The sequence below is a fragment of the Eubalaena glacialis genome, chromosome 11, assembly GCF_028564815.1.
Source record: "Eubalaena glacialis isolate mEubGla1 chromosome 11, mEubGla1.1.hap2.+ XY, whole genome shotgun sequence".
NCBI lineage: Eukaryota > Metazoa > Chordata > Mammalia > Artiodactyla > Balaenidae > Eubalaena > Eubalaena glacialis.
In genome coordinates, this window is record NC_083726.1 from 66,474,033 (window position 1) to 66,493,512 (window position 19,480).

At 46.1% G+C, this 19,480-nt stretch overlaps 2 protein-coding genes across 6 annotated transcripts; one reads left to right on the plus strand and one right to left on the minus strand.

The window, feature by feature from the left end:
* The first annotated feature begins 239 nt into the window (after positions 1-239).
* Positions 240-8,214, plus strand: ZNF641 (zinc finger protein 641). 5 transcript variants are annotated; one of them, XM_061204539.1, is made up of 7 exons: positions 240-349; positions 1,122-1,253; positions 3,023-3,231; positions 3,858-3,949; positions 5,139-5,268; positions 6,065-6,178; positions 7,050-8,214. In XM_061204539.1, the coding sequence occupies exons 3-7, from the start codon at positions 3,048-3,050 to the stop codon at positions 7,802-7,804; spliced, it is 1,275 nt and encodes a 424-aa protein (XP_061060522.1). In that variant the 5' UTR covers positions 240-349; positions 1,122-1,253; positions 3,023-3,047; the 3' UTR covers positions 7,805-8,214. The 5 variants fall into 5 exon arrangements, with proteins under 5 accessions (XP_061060522.1, XP_061060520.1, XP_061060524.1 ...); XM_061204537.1 differs by lacking the exon at positions 1,122-1,253; XM_061204540.1 differs by lacking the exons at positions 240-349; positions 1,122-1,253 and adding an exon at positions 391-411.
* Positions 8,215-17,982: 9,768 nt separating this feature from the next.
* Positions 17,983-18,819, minus strand: LOC133101701 (testis-specific H1 histone). Its single transcript, XM_061206666.1, has one exon. It carries the CDS (start codon positions 18,817-18,819, stop codon positions 17,983-17,985), a length of 837 nt encoding a protein of 278 aa, XP_061062649.1.
* Positions 18,820-19,480: the final 661 nt, after the last annotated feature.

Genomic DNA, 19,480 nt, shown 5'->3' on the forward strand with positions numbered 1-19,480 from the left:
CAGTCAGGGAGAGGGCGGGGGCGAGCCGCCAAGGTCGGCCAGGATCCTGGCGCCTGGGCCCGCGGCGTCCAGGGGCGGCGGGCGCCGAGATGCGGGGCCGGGCCGCCTCGGGGCCCTGGAGCCGCAGCCCGTCCCCCGCCCCGGCCCCCACCCACCTCGGCGCCGCCGCGGCCGCCGAGCCCCGGAAGCGGGCGGGGATTTCCTGTGCCCGCCCCGCCCGCGCCCGCCGGGCCGCCGTCTCCGCCTGTCGCTGGCTCCGCGGCCGCCGGCTCCGAGGAAGCGAGGGCGGAGGGGAGGGGCAGGCGGCGCCCGGGAGGGAGGCACCGGGCCGCAGGCCAAGACGACCGGGGTGAGTGGGGCTGGGCGGAGGGAGTCGCGGCTGGAGGGAGGGACGCCTGGCTTCCCGGGGCGGTGAGTGGGGCCGGTCACCCGTGGGGGCGGGGAGGAGGGTCGTCGCGGCCTCTGGGTCGCTGCCATTCTGGGGGGCGGGGGTCGGCCACACTGACATTCTGTGCTCGCCCCTCTCCTGTCTCCCCGTCCCCACATCGTCGCTGTCAGGCCCCGCGGGTTCCCGCCGCTGTCACCGCGCGCAGGTTACCCCGCGGCTCCTTTTTCTTCACTTGCTCATGCCCCAGTTCACGAGAAACCTGTTTTCTGACCTCACTTCCCCTGCTCCAGCTTTGCCTCTCTCGGGTTCTCTGAAATCTGACCCTCTCCAGGGGCACTGTGACAAGGAGGGAAGAAGCAACCTTACTCCGGAGCGGGCGCCCGTCCCGCCCACGCCCCGCCCGGGGCAGGGGCCAGGCTTCTCTGACAGCGCAACTGTCCCTGTGTCCTTGGACTACTCATTTCGGTAGCATGGCCCTTTCTCTATCCAACAACATTCGCTGCAGAAACCAACTTCTACAGGTGCCATGCCCCCCAGATATGTGAGGAAAAGGGGGAAGTGAAAGTCTTAGAACCCCGACTCCAGTAGGCCTGGGATCATCCTGGAGCTGGGAGAAACCAGGTTAGGGCTGACACCTTAACTGCCCAGGTGCTGGCTGTGAGAGAGCAAATATTTTAGCAAATGCAGTCTGAGGACAAGTACCTGCCCCCTCCTTTGCTGATATTTCTGCTAGCACTTCCACAGGTTTTCTGTCAGCGGTCTGGAGAGGCTCACGTCTGGCCTGCGAAAGAGGCTTCCTATCAAGGGACTCTGCTGCTGGAGAGATGGAGAAGTGGGTCTCAGGTGTCCAGATATTTACCTAGAGGTAAAGTCCTGAAGGAGGACTTTCCAACGGAGCTAGAGAATGAGGAAGACATTTGGTGAAGAGGGGGAATCCATGCTTTACATGTTAAAAGTGAAGTGAATACAGGGGCTGGAAGTCAGAGGAAAAAGCTAAAATGGAACTTTCCCTTTATTGCTTTATTGGGAATTTTCCTTTCTCATGAGAAGTCTCTGAAAAGGAAACCTTGTAAGCTGGGAATCAGTCCAGGATGCTCCCATGAGGCCCTGAGACATCTCTGGACTTCTGAGATGAAAGGGAAATTTGTTCCTTTCCTGTGCATTGAGCTTAGAGTTCCCACCTACCTCTTTTGTCGAAGACAAATAGGCAAGAAAATAAACAACTTGACAGTTGTCATTACCTATCCTGGGCTCCTGGATTCTTGCAAATGTTTTTGGATGGATATGAGCGAGCCAGAACAGTTACCAAGGTTCTGACCTGTTTTTGGAAGACTTTCACTGGCTCTGACTGCTTGGGCATTGAGTAAGAATCACAAAAATATGATGTTGCCAAGCAAAAAGGGACTCTTCACAGTCTCATAGACTTTCCCTGCTGTAAGGCAGGGAGACCGCTATCACAACACAACCTGTCCTGCTCCTAAGATGTCCAGAGCAAAAAGCCTTCAACCAGGTCCTATGCACTGCAGGATTATTAGGAATTATTTTTTAATCTAACCTAAATCTCTTCTCTTGCAATCAAGAGAAGAGATCTACATAGAGATAGAAAACATCTCTCTTTTTATTCATTGGCAGCATCATTCATCAGCCTTCTTCCCTAGTCAAGAGAAGACTATGTCCATTGTTTTGAACTTTCCCCCAATGTACATATTTCCCATCCCTTTCTTCACTTTTGTTTCTTCTGATGGAACACACTCTGGCTTCACCATATGCGTCTTTAAAATTGAATACGTTTTTATAATGAGATCTGACTGGTTCTATCCTGTGTCTTAGGTTCTTTCCTGTGTCTTAAATCACAGGGCTGTTAATTCACCCCAGGGTCATGTTAGCAGCACCTGCTTCCCCTTTTTCTACCTAGTCCAAACCCTTTCTGTTCTTTTTTTCTTTTCTCAATCAGACATTAGCTCCTCACTGACCAACAGTTTCTCTTATCTTTTAGGGTTGCTTTAGAGTCTTATACCTGCTTTCCAAGTTATTGATCTTTCTACCATATTTACTACCAGTTCTCATTTTCTACAACAGAGTGACAAGTTATATGTCTGTTTGTTGAGGCTTGTCCTAAGTAAGGCACCATTTGGTACAGCCTCATAAAAAATACACCCTTTGACTAGGACTTCTACGTATAGTAATCATTTCATTCTAGACTAACTGATGAGAATGGGATTTGTGGCAGAAAATCTTATGTGTAATTACATCTGTTTTTGTTGAGTGCAAGTCTGTTTGCATCCCGTCCTGCATATTTCCAGATTGCTTACATTCAGTGGTTGAAATTTCCAGTTAAGTATTTTCAGTTGTTGAAATTAATTGATAGCTTCTGAATTTCCAGGATTGTTCTTTTTTTTTTTTAATGAAGTTCTTCCAGCCCCAAAATAAACATTTGTGACTTTGCTATGTAGCACCTGCTCTTTTCTGGCTCAGGTTCAATTGATTGGAACACATCAAGCTTTTAAAGTTCATCTTTCATCAAGCTCCTCCTATCCAATGTCATCTTTTCTCCCTGGGCTGTTCTCCATAACTCCCTTAGGAATATCACCCCTTTCCATTTTCATGGGCATAATTGATATGAATTTGTTCCAGGTCACAATTTGGGTTTGTAGCAAAAATGCTTTCAGAACAGACAGCAGCCCTGGGGACAGGATGGGAGTCAATGAGTGTTCAGCTAGATGGAGCAGAGCCCCAGGTGGAAAGGGGAAGCCAGGAAGAGGGGCCATGGAGAACAGCACCAGGGCCACTGGAGCACCTGTGCTGTGACCTTGAAGAGGAGCCACAGTCGCTTCAGGAGAAGGGTGAGAGCCCGGAGGGGGTGTGTGTGGGAAGCACAGTGCAGAGAATAGTCTTCTAATCTCTGTTGAAAAAGTAGAGTTAAAAATCCCCAAATTGCCATGGACTGACTGAACAGCGTAGTTAGTACCAGGACTAGGTCACAGAAATATAAGGAACTTCTGGGCTCTGGTCACAGAAATATTAATATAATGAACACCTGGATTCTGCAAACCATGTAACTGGGCTTCTCCCGTTTCTTGCATAATCACTCCCTCCACATGCTACATGGTTGGTGGTAACAAATATGGGCAACAAAGGAAGTGACAGAAACACTGACTGCTGTTGGAAAACACACTCAGTAAAATGCACTTTACAAGATGAAAATTACATTCAAATAATATAAATTCAAACCACAGCTAGTCGAGTAGAAATGGATGAGATAAATGCTCTACTAACAACCACTCAGTACCCTTTCAGGATATTTTGAGGGAGAGTCTTTTCTACTACATTTATGCATTTGAGTCTTACCAATGGGTAAAAATATAGAAAAAAAAAATGTGACCCTTAAGCCCCTCTAAAATAGGGCCCAGGCTCTAATTGGGAAAGGATGGATGCTCCATCTCTAATGGTTCCTCTCTCCCCTCACCAGCTCAGTCGGCTCCCTGGGTTCCTGCCATTCCCCAGGAAGGGAGCACTGGAGATTGGGAGATGGCAGCTGCACTTCTTGCAGCTGGATCACAGGTGGGCTGTGTTCTTCCCTTGGCCTCTCTCAGGGTTTTCTCAATGCTGCCTTTCTACAGCCTTTGCGTCATTCCATTGATTTGTCATTTCACATGACCACTAATGGTATGTCCATTTTATGTCTGAACAGATTCTATCCCTTTCCAAGGGGCTCATAATACCCTTTTAAAAAATGAATGGAGGCATGATGAGAAGAAGGGAATTCCTAGAGGTTAGGTGTTTTGTTTTGTTTTTTAATGGATGGCTGTGCTATCCACAGGGGGAATTTAAGAACAATTCATTAATGTCCTTTAAGAAATAAATCTGGAAAGATTAGGAAAAGAGGACCTGAAGGAAGTTTGGAAGAACATAAAGTAGACAGGATTGGGTGGATGATAGAGCATTTATGGAAAAGAATAGAAGATAGAAAGATGTAAAAAGGGGCAGAGCCAGAGAGAGAAAACAGGTTTAGATTCAGAAGGCAAGGGGAGAGCCATGGGAAGACAGTAATAATAGTAGTAGTAGTATCCATACTCCCAAAGATCTACCATGCTTGCTGTTCTCTGAGTGCTTTATGTATAGTAACTCATTTTACCCTGAGAGAAACTCAGTTATCCCCATTTTACAGATGAGAAAATTGGACAGGAAAAGATTAAGGCACTTGTGTAAGGTCATACTGCTAATAAGTGGCAGAGCTAGGAGTCATTTGGCTCCAGAATCTGGGCTCCTAACTGCCACACTATGCTGCCTTAAAAGATAAGGATATGGCATAATAGGGGAAGGGGGCAAGAAAGAATATTTTATCTATATTCTTTTGTGCTGATAGGAAAGGAAAGGTCAAGTGGAGAAAGGAGGAGCTAGTACACAGTTTCTACAAGGAAAAGAATAAGGCTGGTGAGAAGAGACTGGGCAGACACCTGTAACTAAACAGAGGGACCAAAGAGTTTGTGGTGCCTCCAACTTCTCATGGTCCCAAGTTGGGAAACTGCTCTACAGCCATTATCCTCGCTCATTCACGGACCATTACCTTTACCCCTTTCCTCATTTCCTCTTCACCAAAACCATGTGCCCTGCCCAGGGACCTCTGGGCAGTTCTTTTTCTAGACACTCTCTTGCCCTCTCCCCTCTACTACTACCTCAGCCTTTTATACTGAGAACCCATTTTCCTTAAGGAACAGCTGCTGACAGATGATGCTACATTTTGTTTCAGGGCCTGGTAACCATCAAGGATGTGTCACTGTGTTTCTCTCAGGAGGAGTGGCGGAGCCTGGACCCTTCTCAGACAGACTTTTATGGAGAATACGTCATGCAGGAAAACTGTGGGATAGTGGTCTCTCTAAGTAAGCATGACCTTCCCCAGCCACTAAATGACTGTACTCTGGGAGAATGGAGTCATCTGCTCCAGGGCTGTTGGAGAGCATCTATTTGGGGTTCTTTTCTAGGCAGAGAATCTGTCTAGGCTTCCACTAGAGAAAGAACGCTAGAGTTAATTCAAAGGGAAAGGAAGTAAAGTGTCATATTTTTAAAAACAACAAAATGATGTGAATTATTAGAGAAGAGAACTTTAGGCTCTTCTTGGTTGGGAATTGGGAGGTTCTTTCCAAGCAGAGAGAAGGACACCTAAGAGATGGAACTGAGTCCTTGGAAACTCAGAAACCACCTAGGGAAAGATGGGAGTGTAGGTGGTGAGACAGCTGCAGTAGGGCTAATTAAGTGAAGTTATGAACAGAAAAGACAGTTGGACTGGAAGTATTTGAACTTTGAGTGGAAGAGAATACTCATTGGGAAGAAAGTATGATTTTCTGAAAGAAAGAAGAGGGACTGAACAGAAACGGGAGGGAGGAAGAGGGAAAGGCTTGTATCTGGCCTTCTATCTTTTTTTTTCCTAATATTTCTCTACTGATGTGGTTGCGCTGGGTCTTAGCTGCGGCACGCGGGATCTAGTTCCCTGACCAGGGATCGAACCCGGGCCCCCTGCCTTGGGAGCATGGAGTCTTAACCGCTGTACCACCAGGAAAGTCCCCTGGCCTTTTCTATCTATAGAGTTCCAGGGAATAATCTAGGAAACAGCTTTTTTCAGAAATGAGAATTACGGTTGAACTGACTGACATCTCTGTTTTCCTTTCCCATGGGCAGGATTTCCAATCCCCAAACTGGATATGCTTTCTCAACTAGAAGGAGGGGAAGAACAATGGGTTCCTGACCCCCAGGACTTAGAAGAGAGGGACATTCTGAAGGTCACATATACAGGTAATGACGTAGAATACACTCAGCCACGGCCTTCACCCGTTTTGGAGTTTCATCATTACATGTCCCTCTAATCCCTCCTCTGCCTCAGAGAGTTATAGTACTGAAAGGTTTAGAGATCTTTTTCTTCAAAAGCAAGACGGTGTAACACAATTGTTTAGAGGGCAGGCTCTGGAGCTAAACTTTGTGGATCTGAATCCAGGACCATACCTGTGGAACCTTGGAAAAGTAATTAACTTATCTTTGGGTTCCTCATCTATAAATTATTGTGAGATTTAACTATGTAACCATAGTAGAACAGTACCAGCCACGTAATAAGCACTCAATAAATGTTAATTGTTGTTGTTGTTCAACCTGCCACCCATTGTGGAAATGCCTTCCACAATGTCTCTAGTGCTGACAGGTGGTCACCCAGCCAGTGATGATTGTAGCACATTTCTTAACTCTCTCCATCTATGCTTAGGCAGAAAGATGGTGATTAATAGTTTTTTTTTTAAGTGCTAAATAAATAACAGTAATAAGTAACAACAATAGCATAGACCATTTACTAGTGCTTACTATATGCAGGTACTATCCTATCTGTCTTATAACATCTATCTTATAATGATTCCCATTTTACAGAAGAAGAAAGGAAAGCCTACAGAAGTTAAGTGGGAAAGCTGAGATTCAAAATTGGGTATCTGTCTCCTAAGCCTAGGCTTTTAACCTCTGTACCTCTTGCACTGTCTTATACAACATTAAAATCTGTTCTCTCAGCCTGTATGGGGTGAGGTTTAGGCCCTAATAGGCATCATACAACGTCACCTATGACTCAGGTCCTGGGGTACTCCCTTGTGACTCCCCTCTTGGGGTCGGTATTTTCCCTTCTCCACAGGAGATGGAAGTGAGCACGAAGGGGATACCCCTGAACTAGAAGCAGAACCTCCCAGAATGTTATCTAGTGTGTCTGAAGATACCGTTCTCTGGAACCCAGAGCAGGATGAGAGCTGGGATTCCATGCCCAGGAGCTCCAGAGGCATGCTCCTTGGCCCACCGTTTCTTCGGGAAGATAGCTTCTCAAACCTTCTGTGTAGCACAGAAATGGATTCCCTGTTAAGACCGCACACATGCCCCCAGTGTGGGAAACAGTTTGTGTGGGGCTCCCACCTTGCCAGGCACCAGCAAACACACACTGGGGAGAGGCCCTACAGCTGCCTCAAGTGTGAGAAGAGCTTTGGGAGAAGACATCACCTGATCCGACACCAGAAAACCCACCTACATGACAAGCCCAGCAAGTGCTCTGAGTGTGGCAAGAATTTCCGATGCAACTCCCATCTGGCCAGCCACCAGAGAGTACACGCAGAAGGCAAACCCTGCAAGGGCCAAGAGGTTGGAGAGAGCCCTGGGGCTCGGAAGCGGCAGCGCGCTCCGCCAGTGCCAAAGTGCCACGTGTGCACTGAGTGTGGGAAGAGCTTTGGCCGACGGCACCACCTGGTGAGACACTGGCTGACACACACCGGGGAGAAGCCCTTCCAGTGCCCGCGCTGTGAGAAGAGCTTCGGCCGTAAACATCACCTGGACAGGCACCTGCTGACCCACCAGGGACAGAGTCCCCGGAGCAGCTGGGACAGAGGGACATCTGTCTTTTGAAATCTGTTTCTGTTGCAGCTGTGGTCACATCTTTCAACCGGTGCTACCAGGAGTCTCTGCCAGAGCTGACCCTCTCCTGCACCCCCGTGGCCAGAGTCATGAGTCCCAGTCCATCCCTAGAAAGATGAGGTTCCAGCAGTGGCCAGAGTATTTCTCACCAGTTCTATGAGATGCCACATAAAGTAGAGTTCTTTGGGCAAAACTTTTGGGAAACAGTGCCTACTGCATGGGCTGATATTCAGCCTGAGCCCATTCTCCAGGGTACAGTGGTACAGGCAGTTTTTGGCTAAGGCCCAAACTGCTTGGATTGGTTGGTTGGAGCTTATGCCATACCAGTCGTTAAATATTTTGAGTATCACCCTTCCATAACATAACTATTCTCTCTCTCTCTCTCTCTCTCTCTCTCTCTCTCTCTCTCTCTCTCTCTCTCTCTCTCTCTCTATATATATATATATATATATATATATATGAAGAGAAAGACCATATTGGCATATTAAAGGCTCTGAAAATTTATGCAGTAGAGCAAATGGTTAAGCCTCTTTTAATGCAGTGTTTCCTAAATTTATTTGACTTCAGTATCCTTTTTATCTCACATCCCACAGAACTGGTGACTCCATGCAACATACTGGTGAACACTGGGTTAGAGAGTAATAAGGAAACAGGAAAGAGATAGTGATCAGGCACCCAGAGCCCCCTTTTTTATCCAGATGAAAGCTGAGGGGCAGACCTCATTCTTGTGTGGGCCCATCATCCTTACACCGATCATCTGAATATACATCCACACCTCTCACCCAACCTGCTGAAAAACAGAAACAATAACCTTCTCACCCCTGTTCCTGCTCCCTTCACCCTGCATATACATATATCCAGCTGAGACACCACACTACAGTGCTAAGAGATGGACCTTATACCCCCAAGTAACCCAGGCCCACACAGAAGAAAAATACTTTATCCCCTTGAACAGACCCCTTTCCTCTTGACAGTGTCTTTATGTGTCTGTGTATCTGTGTGCAGGGTCTTTGAAGAGAGCATGCAAAGTGCAAACTGTATAAGCTAGATTTTCTAGGGGCTATGTTCTGGGGATGAGGGTAGTGGGGATTGTAAGGGTTTTTTTGTTTTGTTTCAAGATAGTAAGTAAGCTGAGTGATCAAGGGAGCCCTAGTGGAAAGGGTTAAGTTGTGGGAGTTGAGGTATAAAGCCTTCCCCAGTATCACTGAGATCAAGACAACTGTGGATATTTAAGTCTAGGTCTGAATCTGTGGGCCACAGATTCTTTTTGCCAAAGTGGAGAGAGAAAGAGACACCCTCAGTGAGGTGAGCTGTTTCTTATTGATTTCAAGCAAGGTACATATAGAAGCTTTGTGCTTAGTGGATTTTTTGGTCTTGTTTTAAGTGCTGGGAAATTAAGGCAGGAGTCACAGTGCTTGCAGGTTGTTATCATCACTCTTGTTTGACCTTGACTGCCTCATCAAGGGGGCAGAGTTATTCTTGTGGATCTCATTCCCCTAAACAGAACTTTAGGGGAAATGGCTGTGGCTTAGCTATTCAGCTGATGGAGGGTAATGAGCTTTCTGGTTGGTTTTCCTCCCAATTCTGGAAAGGCGTCTGCCCTAAGACTCTCAACTCCAGAACTTGCATAAGTATTCTAGCATCCATTAGTTGATGAGTTGGTCATTGTTTCTCTTTGTTGATGATGTGTTAATACCAATCTTATCATTTAAAAATTACCTTGTATGTAAGAGCAGTTTGGGGTTAGGGAGGGAGAAAAGCAAAGAGGATGGAAGTGGGATATTTTCTCTTTAATGCTTAGATTCTGGTTTTTCCTTAACACATTTCTCAACCACAGTTGGTGGAATTAACCAGAGAGGCAAGAGGAAGTTAGCTGCAACAGTCTAGTTTAATGACTGTTCCACTTGCTTAGGAAAAACTGGGTGAATCATAGCTCCTTAGAGTCCTGGGCCCAAATGGAGCCAAAAATAGGGTCATTTTGCTCACTGGGCTTCTTAGAGTGGATATGACTTGAGCAACCCAGCCCCTACCTCCCTTCTGCTCAGAGCAGCCTTCCCTCTTTGCCCAGAATGTACTTCTCTTGCTTATATTCCTATGAATAGAGCAAAATGGCCAGCCCTTTGTAAGGCATCCTTGTCCCAGGTCCTCAGAGACAGGAGCATTTTAGGATCAGTATTAGGAGTTGCCCCAGGGCACAGGAAAATATTGGGTTCCACTGGCAAAACTGGACTGTGCCATTTCTTTTACCCTCCTACTATGCCTCATTCATTAATACAAATCAGCTCTATGTGAGCAATGGTTCAGAACCTGTTTTGGATCACAGGCCCTTTTGAGAATCTGACAAAAAACCATAAACTCACTTTTGAGGAAAAAAAGATATTAGTAATCCACTCAGTTTTGCATACACATTTAACAGGTTCAGAGCCCATCCATGGATTCACTAAACGGGGGTCAAAGAAAGGAGTCACCCTGACCCAATATGGTCATTATATATTTGTGTCAAGAATTACAAGGCAAGGATCACTAAACATTTTAAGGACTAAGATACCAGAGGCAATAGGATATAAGGAGTGTCTAGTCTTTAATGACTTGAAGGGTATTGCTTACATTCTACTCTATGTTTTTTAAAAAATTCATATGACATGCTGACAAATCCAGCTCCTCACAAACCTTGTTTTAAAGACTTGTATGAGGTGACTGTCCATACCATCGGATCATGCCTCTTAATAACCAGGTGTTAACTTCCAGCCTTTGATCTGTTTTAGTAATTGTAAGGTGAGAAAGTGAAGCCCCCAAAGTGTAGGTGCACTCATAGCACCCAACTGAAAGGCAACATGGCATCTAAGGGCATTCTGCAGAAGGGGCATCCCTTTAGGTCATTTCTACTGTACTGCTGTCTTCTCTACCTCCGTCCAACACCACTTCCCTTGGACGAAAAATAAAATAAGCAACAGCCATCAGCTGGGCAAAGAGATTTGAGTGATTTTTTCCACAGGGAACACTCCCATCTTCCTCCCAACTGCCTCTGCCACATGTCTACCCTATCCTATCCCCTTTAAACAAAAAATATCTCCGTGTTCTCTCTGAGCAAAATGTAAAATAGGGAAGTCCATATTTAGGAACCTGTCACCTTTTTCCCTCTGTGTCGTGCCTCTACCCTATTCAGAGCCCAAGTATCCTTGCCTTTCCACCCCATCAGAGTATCTCTGCAAAGAATCCCTTACAATGGAGATTGTAACCAAAGGGTTAGCTTTCTCAGAGCTATCTACATTTTAAGCTGTAGTTCTGATAGTGGAAGTGGAAAAAGGAAAAGATTTTCCCTTGTTAAAGTGATGTTATGCCTTCAGGGAGCAAAGGGGTGATAATTTGGGACAAAATCCTCCCCTTGCCAGCACTCCTACAATCAAACCACTGTTTCCTATTTCCATCAAGGGCAAGGTGAGCCCTGACTCAGAACCAGAGGTTCCAGAAGACAAGTTCTTTCCATCTCTATTCAGTTGAGTGCACTGGATGGGGGTGAGTGGGGTTGGGCAACAACGGAAAAGTGAAATCTATTCCCTTAGGCCCCTTAGAGATCCTGAGATGGCAAAGTTTACTTCTATTCCATCAGAAACTTTGGGGATGGAACCCAGCAATCGGTCTTTTAACATGCCTACCAGGGTATTTGATGTAGGCTCAAGTTTAAGAACTACTGGCTAGGAGATTCAAATTCCATTTTAATCAGTGGTTCCTCACCATCTTCAAATAGGGAGAGATGGAATCTTCACACCCCTGTTCTCAGATTTATTTTCTGCAAAATCCTAGGCTAGTTGCTCCTCAGTTCAATTCCTCTTGGGTCCCAAGTTACTCCCCCACCCTTAAGTCAGTGAAAGAACTGGGTTAGTCACCAATTTCAGAAACTGTGGTGGGGTAACTACCAAGCTGTTGTAATTGGCTGGGGTTGGGGCTGGAGCTTCTTAAATGGGTATTGAGAATTCATGGGTCTAGAAATCTGAAAAGACAAAAAGGAGCAGACACCTCAAAGAAGGTAAATCCAATGTAAAACTGAAAAATCCAAAGAAATGGTCCTCCTTTGTTAGTTATCTGGTCCTTTTTCAGGCCTAATAAGTTGCCCTGGAGGCAGGCGGGGTGGGCATTCAGCACAAAGGTAGAGAGTAAGGCCATCTGTCTCAAGCCCCTAAGGACCCAAGTATTCCTACCCCACAATTGCACTGGAGACCAATAAGGGGCCATGCAGAGGATTCCTAACCATGATTTGGCCAACCCAAATCAGGGCAAGGGCAGCAGGAGGATTAGAGAGCCCCCAGGACATAAGAGGAAACCAGGCTCATTTAGTAAGATATGACACAAGCAAGATTTGAACCTAGACTCTGTTTACTAGGTAGAGGTTGTAACCAATTAAGCCATGGTGCCTATGTCAAAACTGCATCCTCCTGCTTTGAAGATTCTGTCCAGTTCAGGCTACAGGAAGGGATCTGTCTTGCAGGCCCTGGCCCTGATACCTCCTCCACCCCCTCTCCTAGACATACCCATGAGGACAGTTGCAAACCTGCCACCTCTGTGGCGCTCTGCAAGGTCAAAAGGTTAGAGTGAACCCAGGTTTCTTCGGGGGAGGCAATCAACCCGTCTCCTAAGGCAGAGAAGGTTGGCTACAGCTTTCTTCAACTCCAGGCCTCAGGCTCTCCCTCTCTCCTTTCCTGCCACAGCCTCCATCCAGTAAGCAGAGCTCTTCCTCCACTCTTCACTCCCACTTCTCTTTTTCAGTTGGTTTGGTTTGGTCTGGCTTTCTGTTTTGTTTTGCCTGGGGAATGCCACACCTTTCCAAGGGTATTTGTTCTTCCCAGTTCCTATCCTTCTTCCATTGTAGTTTCTCGCTTCAAGTTTCTAGCCAGTTCCATTCCATCGTGAGCCCACTTGCTACCTGTCCCTCTGCCTATTGTCCAGTTTCTTTTCTGTCATCCAGCCTACTAAACAGAGTCCATTCCTCATATTTCCCACTTTCTTCACTCAGATTCTTGGCTTGGCTGTAGCATCTCAGCTGCCATCTCCCCACTCTGCCTCTCTCTCTCATACACATCTCCCCACATCTGGACTTGGCCAAGGTTGCCTGTACTGCCAAATCCAGGCTCTTTACTCCCTCCCTACAGGCTCTTCTTCCCTTGATGAAGTTTCCATTTTTTGCGTGCTTACTACGTCCCAGGCACTGGCTGTCCCAGGCCTGGGAGACTGAGTATGGTGATGGCCCCTGTACTTAGCATGTTCCTCAGCCGACCCCTCCACTGCCACCACTCTCCTGCCACACCTCAGGACACTGTGCGCCAAGGGACCCTCTTCCAGGCAACTCTGGGGGTGTATGCCCACTTGCCATCCAGCCCAACAGCCTAGTGCCTGCCAGATTTCTAGCTATTGTCTGACTTGCTTCCCTCTGAGGGACAGTGAACTTCCCATGGATTACCCCACCAGGGACCTTCATCTGTATCTTTCGAGATCTCTAATACAGTATGATCCCTGTCAGTTGAATAAAGGATGTATTGGCTGTGTCGCTGACTGCCTTTCTCCATCCTCTCCTCTCCCTTCCATTCTCAGCTCTTCTCTCCTGATAAAAAGGCTGCAGCAGAGTGGGAAACACCAGACAGCTCCAGGGGGAGTCACACAGCCATGCAGGGGCCCCTCGCTGCCCCTCCCAAAACACACACCTCAAGATACCACAAGTTAGGCCTCCCCACCTCCCTCCTAGTGTCTTGGCTCCCAGATGTCACTCCCATCAGCTAGGGAGGCAACCCGTTCTGGAGACTCAGGGAGCAGAGTGCTGAGCAGGCCAGGCCAAGGGTGAGGTGAGTGAGGGCCTAGCACATGAATTTAAGGAGGCCTTCCATCTCAGGGTCGTTTAAGTGCTGATCCACTCTTGAGAGACCCTTAGAGTGCTGAGCCTGAGTCTGGAGCCTGAGGTGGTGGTGGTGACTGAACTGACCCCCTAGACAAATTTGCAATTATTGGAAGTTTGGGGCGAGCCAGAGGTAACCTGCACAGATGGGGTTAGACAGGAACTGGGTCTACCAGATGCATTCACCTTTGAGGGTGAAGAGGATGGGCATCTGGTAGAGGGTATCAAGAGGACAGGGTAAGAAACAGTGTGGGGAAAAAACATGGAAACCTGGCCTGGGTAAAACCACCAGCCTGTGACCCACTGACATGGCCTCTCACCCATGGAGCTTCACTGGGGTGGGGAGAGGGAATCACTTTGCAGGCACTGGGTGCAGCCCAAAGGCTTTGCTCTTCTTCATGGGAGTTGCCTTCAAGAGCTTCAATCCTACTGCTTAGGGGGTGATCTGCCTCTGCAGCGTTCTTAACACCAGCCAGCCTGTTTTGCCACCTGCCTCGTACTGCATATGTTTCACTATTTTCTTGCGTTCACTCTTACTTCCCCCCCAGGCACTTGGAGTAAAACTTTTGACATGTCTGGTCTTTCCCCTAACCAAAAAGGGGAAGAGGGAAGGAACTGACAGAGGGAGGAGAAACACAACTGTGACTGTTCATTGATGGGCCTGTTCTCCCAGCCAGTTCCAGTGGACGACTGAAATCCTGACTTCCTTCTTCTTACTCTCCTATCAGTGTCTTTCCTAGCATTGACAGGACTCATGCTGATACCCCGTCAGTCTTCAGTTCCTCTCTTCCAAATCCTTTGGCTTTTTTAAAGTCCTTTTCAGCATGGTGTCCCTCAATTAATTCCCCGAGCAACCTGTCTTCCTGTCCTTGCTAGGCACTTAGGTTTTGGCTGGATCTGCAGCCCAACCAGACAGCCTTGCCATGTTAGAAGTCCTCAGAGGAGAAAGAAGAATAGGAGAAATCTATTGCTTTGAGACCACTGACAAACGGAAATATTTTCATGTTCTGAAAACACACTGCCCCCAGTGTGTTGGAGAACACCTTTCCCTACAAGAAACCGCTAAATTATTAAAACACTCAAGTGTATAAATGAATTCTAAACTTCTGACCTTTCCCTACATAAAAAAAGATGTAGAGTTAATGAGTAGATGGTGAGGCCCCACTCAACATCTATAACTGTAGTGAAGAGAGCACTGGATTTGCAGTTAAAAGTCAATTTCTAAATTGTACATTTTCTAAACATTAGCTTTTTAATTTAAAATCTAAGAGATTGTAGTGAAGTAAAATGAAATAGTGCATGCGAAAGTGTAAACCACCTTATAAACGAAAAAACTATAACTGACAATTATGTGGAAATTTCTACCTTATTTTTGAACAGGTTACAATTTATACGAATCTGAAAATATGTTAAATGAAACACATTTCTATGTGTTTCCTACAATTCCCATCACCTTCCCTCACAATAGAGAACCACTTAGATTTTTTTGTGTAATCTTCCAGAGTTCCTTTATACAATTGCAAAGAGATATATTTTCCTTCATTTTACACAAAAGGTAGTTTGGTATACTCACTGTCTTGAATTTTTTCCACTTAATCTATCTTGGGGAGCTTGTCATAACAATACATAGAGACTCTCCCCCTTTTTGTAGCTGTATGCTGTTTCACTGTATTGAAGTTTCACAGTTTAACCAGTCCCCTAGTGATATTTCCATTAATATCATTTAGTGCAATGCTGCACTAAATACCTTGGACATAAGTCTTTTCACAAATGCATTAATATCTAAAAGGTAAATTCCTAAAAGTGGTTCCACTGGGTCAAAGGACATTTGAATTTGTAATTCTGAAAGCCAAATTTCTTCCACTGGGGTCATGGAGATTTACACTCCCACTAGCACTGTATGTGAGTGCCTGTTTCCCCACAGCCTCACCAATGGAGTAGGTTCTTAAACATTTTAGATTAAAAATGCTGTCTTATTGTTTTAATGTGCATTTCCCTTATGAGTAAAGTTATACTTTTTTCATATTTTTAAAGGCCATTTGTATTTGTTTTTTCAACAACTATTGAATATTTGATGCTAGAGGGCATTACAACTCTAAAGTCCAACAATTTTCTGATCATCGTTACACTAGGCAGTTGAGATAAAAGGAGAGCAAAGAATTGATGTCAGGGATGTTCTATTTGCTCTGACCAAGGTTAAATACCCAAATATGCCACTAGAATGTGAGCACTGAAAAGTGGGGATTATGTTTTATCCATCTTTATTCCCAGCAAAGGGTTGAGAATCTTGCAGACACTTAGTCATTTGTGAACAGGGATGAGATGAGCGATTCTTGGGAATTTCTTCCACAGAAGTATGGTCTAGATAATCTGGATTGCCTACCTATGAGTTAAGGTCATTTCTCATATTTCATCAGAACCACCCTAAAGCTTATCAATGAAAAATAATCTGAAATGACCATTGTTAGCTATGTAAGTTATATAAGTCTGGCACTTAACAGATTTGATAAGTTTACTGAGTGAATGAAGTTTGCTTAAATGAAGAAATCATCATAATATAAACAGAAGCATGAAGATTCTTAGGAAATCTAGAAAACAAATTGTTGCCAGTGTCCTTCCCATCCTAACTTAGGGGAAAAGGATTTCTAATTCTAGACCACCTTGTTCTTTAGGTAAAAACATCCTGGGACTATAAAGGAGCAATACATCTGGTTATCATAAGAGCATTTGATTAACTTTGTTCTAATCGTGTTCAATAGACAATGTTTCTCATTGCCTCTTTTCAGGTGTCTATTTTCTGACTGTTTGCTTCATTCTGCCACTCACAGACAATTCAAGTGCACAATAAACCTATTTACAGCAGGGGCAGATTTCAAAGTTCAAATCATCTATTGATGAGATACACTGCAAGCATTTTGCTCTTACACTGTATAGGCTTAAAGCAGTGATTCCCATTTAAGGGTGTGAGAGTGAATATTAGCATCACTTAAGTCTGTTTGTTTTAAATACAAATCCTGTTCCCCCTTGTAGAAGATATCAGACTTTCCTGGGAAAAGACTGGTCAGGTATACTCTAAAAAAACACTGATGTTTACTTCCCTAGGCATCATTTCTGTGTCCTGTCATGGCCTATGGCCTGAGAACTACTCTCACACCGTGCTTAACCCCTGCTTTCAGAACCAAAAGAAATCATACATTTGCTCCAATTTGGTATATAATGCTTAGTACGTGTTGTTTTTTTAAGAAGAGCAAAGACCTAGCTATTCATTATTTAGCCTTCTCCGTCTTATATTGCTGATATGCATTCTGTATATCTTAATAGTTTCCTCTCTAGGAGCTATTACTTTCCCAGTTGATAATTCCCTTAATGAATTTTGTTAATCAAAGCATATACCATGATGTCTAAGTCCCTCTTATCATTTTACTGACACTTAATATCACCTAAAATAATCCTAGTCCAATTCCAACTTTTTTTACAGAGAAGGAAACCAAGACCATGAATGATTAAGTGAATAACTCAGCTAAGGTCAGAGTGGCAGAACTCTGACTAGAATCCTGGTCTCATTAAGTACTGATCCAGTGTAGTTTTCTGCTGTAGCACATTATCACTCCATCACGAATTATTTATACTCATATTTAACTCTCTGTGATAAGCACCTACCATGTGTCAAGCCTTGTGCTAGCTTTCACACACACTGTTATTTAACTAAGGATTAACATATAAGACATATTTTCTAAGTTAAAACAATTATCAAATCAGGGCAAAAACTACAAACCCATTACAATCAATTTTGGGAGAAGGGACTTTTTCCTAAAAGGAATTTCAGGTAAGAACACTTTGGATCAGTGGGACCACTTAGCCTAAAGGCTGTCTATTCTTCTCTTGCCCCAGTGATGCCCACACTTCTCTCCTTACATGCCCGTCCCCCCAGAACTCAATATGTATTTGCTAGGGTATCTAACATTAATTCAACACTTCGTCTAATCCCATGAAGTTGCTGGCTTTCTTCTACCTGTTTTCTTTCCTTCTGAAAGGCATTTTCTTGGCTCCTGCAACAGGAACCGAATCTCAACTCCTTTTTCTCTCTTCACCTGTCATGCTTCTGCTACAGGTCTCACCTCAATACCCACCCTTTCCCTACCAGGTGCGGCAGTGAGGAAACAGACACAATGTGGTGGAAAGGTCATGTAAATAGTTTTGCCCATTTCAATGAGTGTGGAGCTGCTCTCATTGCAGCCTATGGGGAAAGGCATCTGTGCCTGGAGGAAGGGAAGTTGCTCCCACACTATGGATTCCCGGCTGCATTCTGAGGACCTTCAGATTTAATGGAAGTCTTTGTGCGAGCAGCCCTTGGGTCATGAGTCTTCCCCTGCCTATTCGAAGCCCCGTCGGTATTAACGGAGGTTGGGTTCTGGATGGTCAATTTTACCGGCTTCTCCTGGGCCTGTTTCTTCTCTTCCCTGGGCTTTGAGCGTGGCCTCTTCTCGTCTCGGGTCCTGGGCCTGATGTCTTCCTTCTCGGTCAGTCCTCTCCCCTCGTCCACTGCCTTGGCCCTCCCTTCCTCCTTGGCTCTGGAACTCACCGGTTCCCTGGCCCTTGGCCTTAACCTCCTCATCCTCCTGTGTGCCCTCGAGCTCTGTCTCCACACTTCCCGGGCCTTCTTGGCCGCCCTGCGTCTCCCGCAGCGCCTGCGTGGGCTCCGCGTCCCGAGAGGGGTTCTCCTGGGCGAGCGGACACCCTCCTCCAACCTCGGGCGTCCCGGCTTTCTCTTCGACTTCAGAATCTTCCAGACCCTGAAGTAGCCGGCGGCGTCGCTGCCACTGACCCGGAGGAGAGTGCCCTTCACACGGGACCTGGACCCTTCGCGCGAGTGGCGGCCGCACTTCCTGCGCACTCTGTAGCCGGCATTTCCGAGCTCCTTTTTGAGAGCTGCCAGAGTCAGCCCTTTGTGCGCAGTGATGGCTCGGAGCAACAGCTGGGACACTTTGAGCACGGAGAGCGGGCCCTGCCTCGGCGGTCCCCCGAGGACGTTTTCCGTGGGCTGCTGCGTTTTAACTTCAGCACCTTGGGATTCGCCCATGGGCTGGGCCCCTTCAGCCATGGCCCGGGCCCCTTCAGCCATGGCCCCGCTCCCACTTCCGCGGGGGCGCTGGCTTTGGACCTCACTCACCAAGGTGTGAGCTAACGCTGAGGCCGGCTGGGCCACGTCACAAAGGTAGGTAAGGCACGTCCTAGTAAGAGGGCGGCAGATCCCACCCAGGTAACTGGTCTTTCTCACTTTGAATAACCAATCAGACGCCACTTCCTTCTAGGTCTAAACCAATCCGGACTTTCAGAGCCTATGCAGACCTAAAGAATCACCTTCATAATGTTCAGGGTTTTGTTTCCTGCTCTTATGTTCATACTTCTCATTGATCTTGATCTCAGCTGCTTTCTGAAGGTCACTATTTTTCCTGTGGTCCTGCACGCCATCTACCCACATTCCCCAAAGTGAGAGAAGTTGCTCCCAACCGTCCACAAGTAATACGATGCCTTTAGAAAGTAGGTGTAGTAGTCTATAAAACACAACCCGGCCGAGAAACTCCCATTTTTAGGTCCCACCAGATAGATATATGCAGTCATATCTCCCTGACCCTCTGCACGGTGGATTTTTTGCAAGAGTATGAAACAAAGGAAGAACCCACTGTGGTCCCTCTATCCTAAACATAATTCCCACACCTAGGAAGTTCAGATGCTTCATTCAATTGGATTGGAACAATCCAGATTCCAAATAGCCTAAGAAC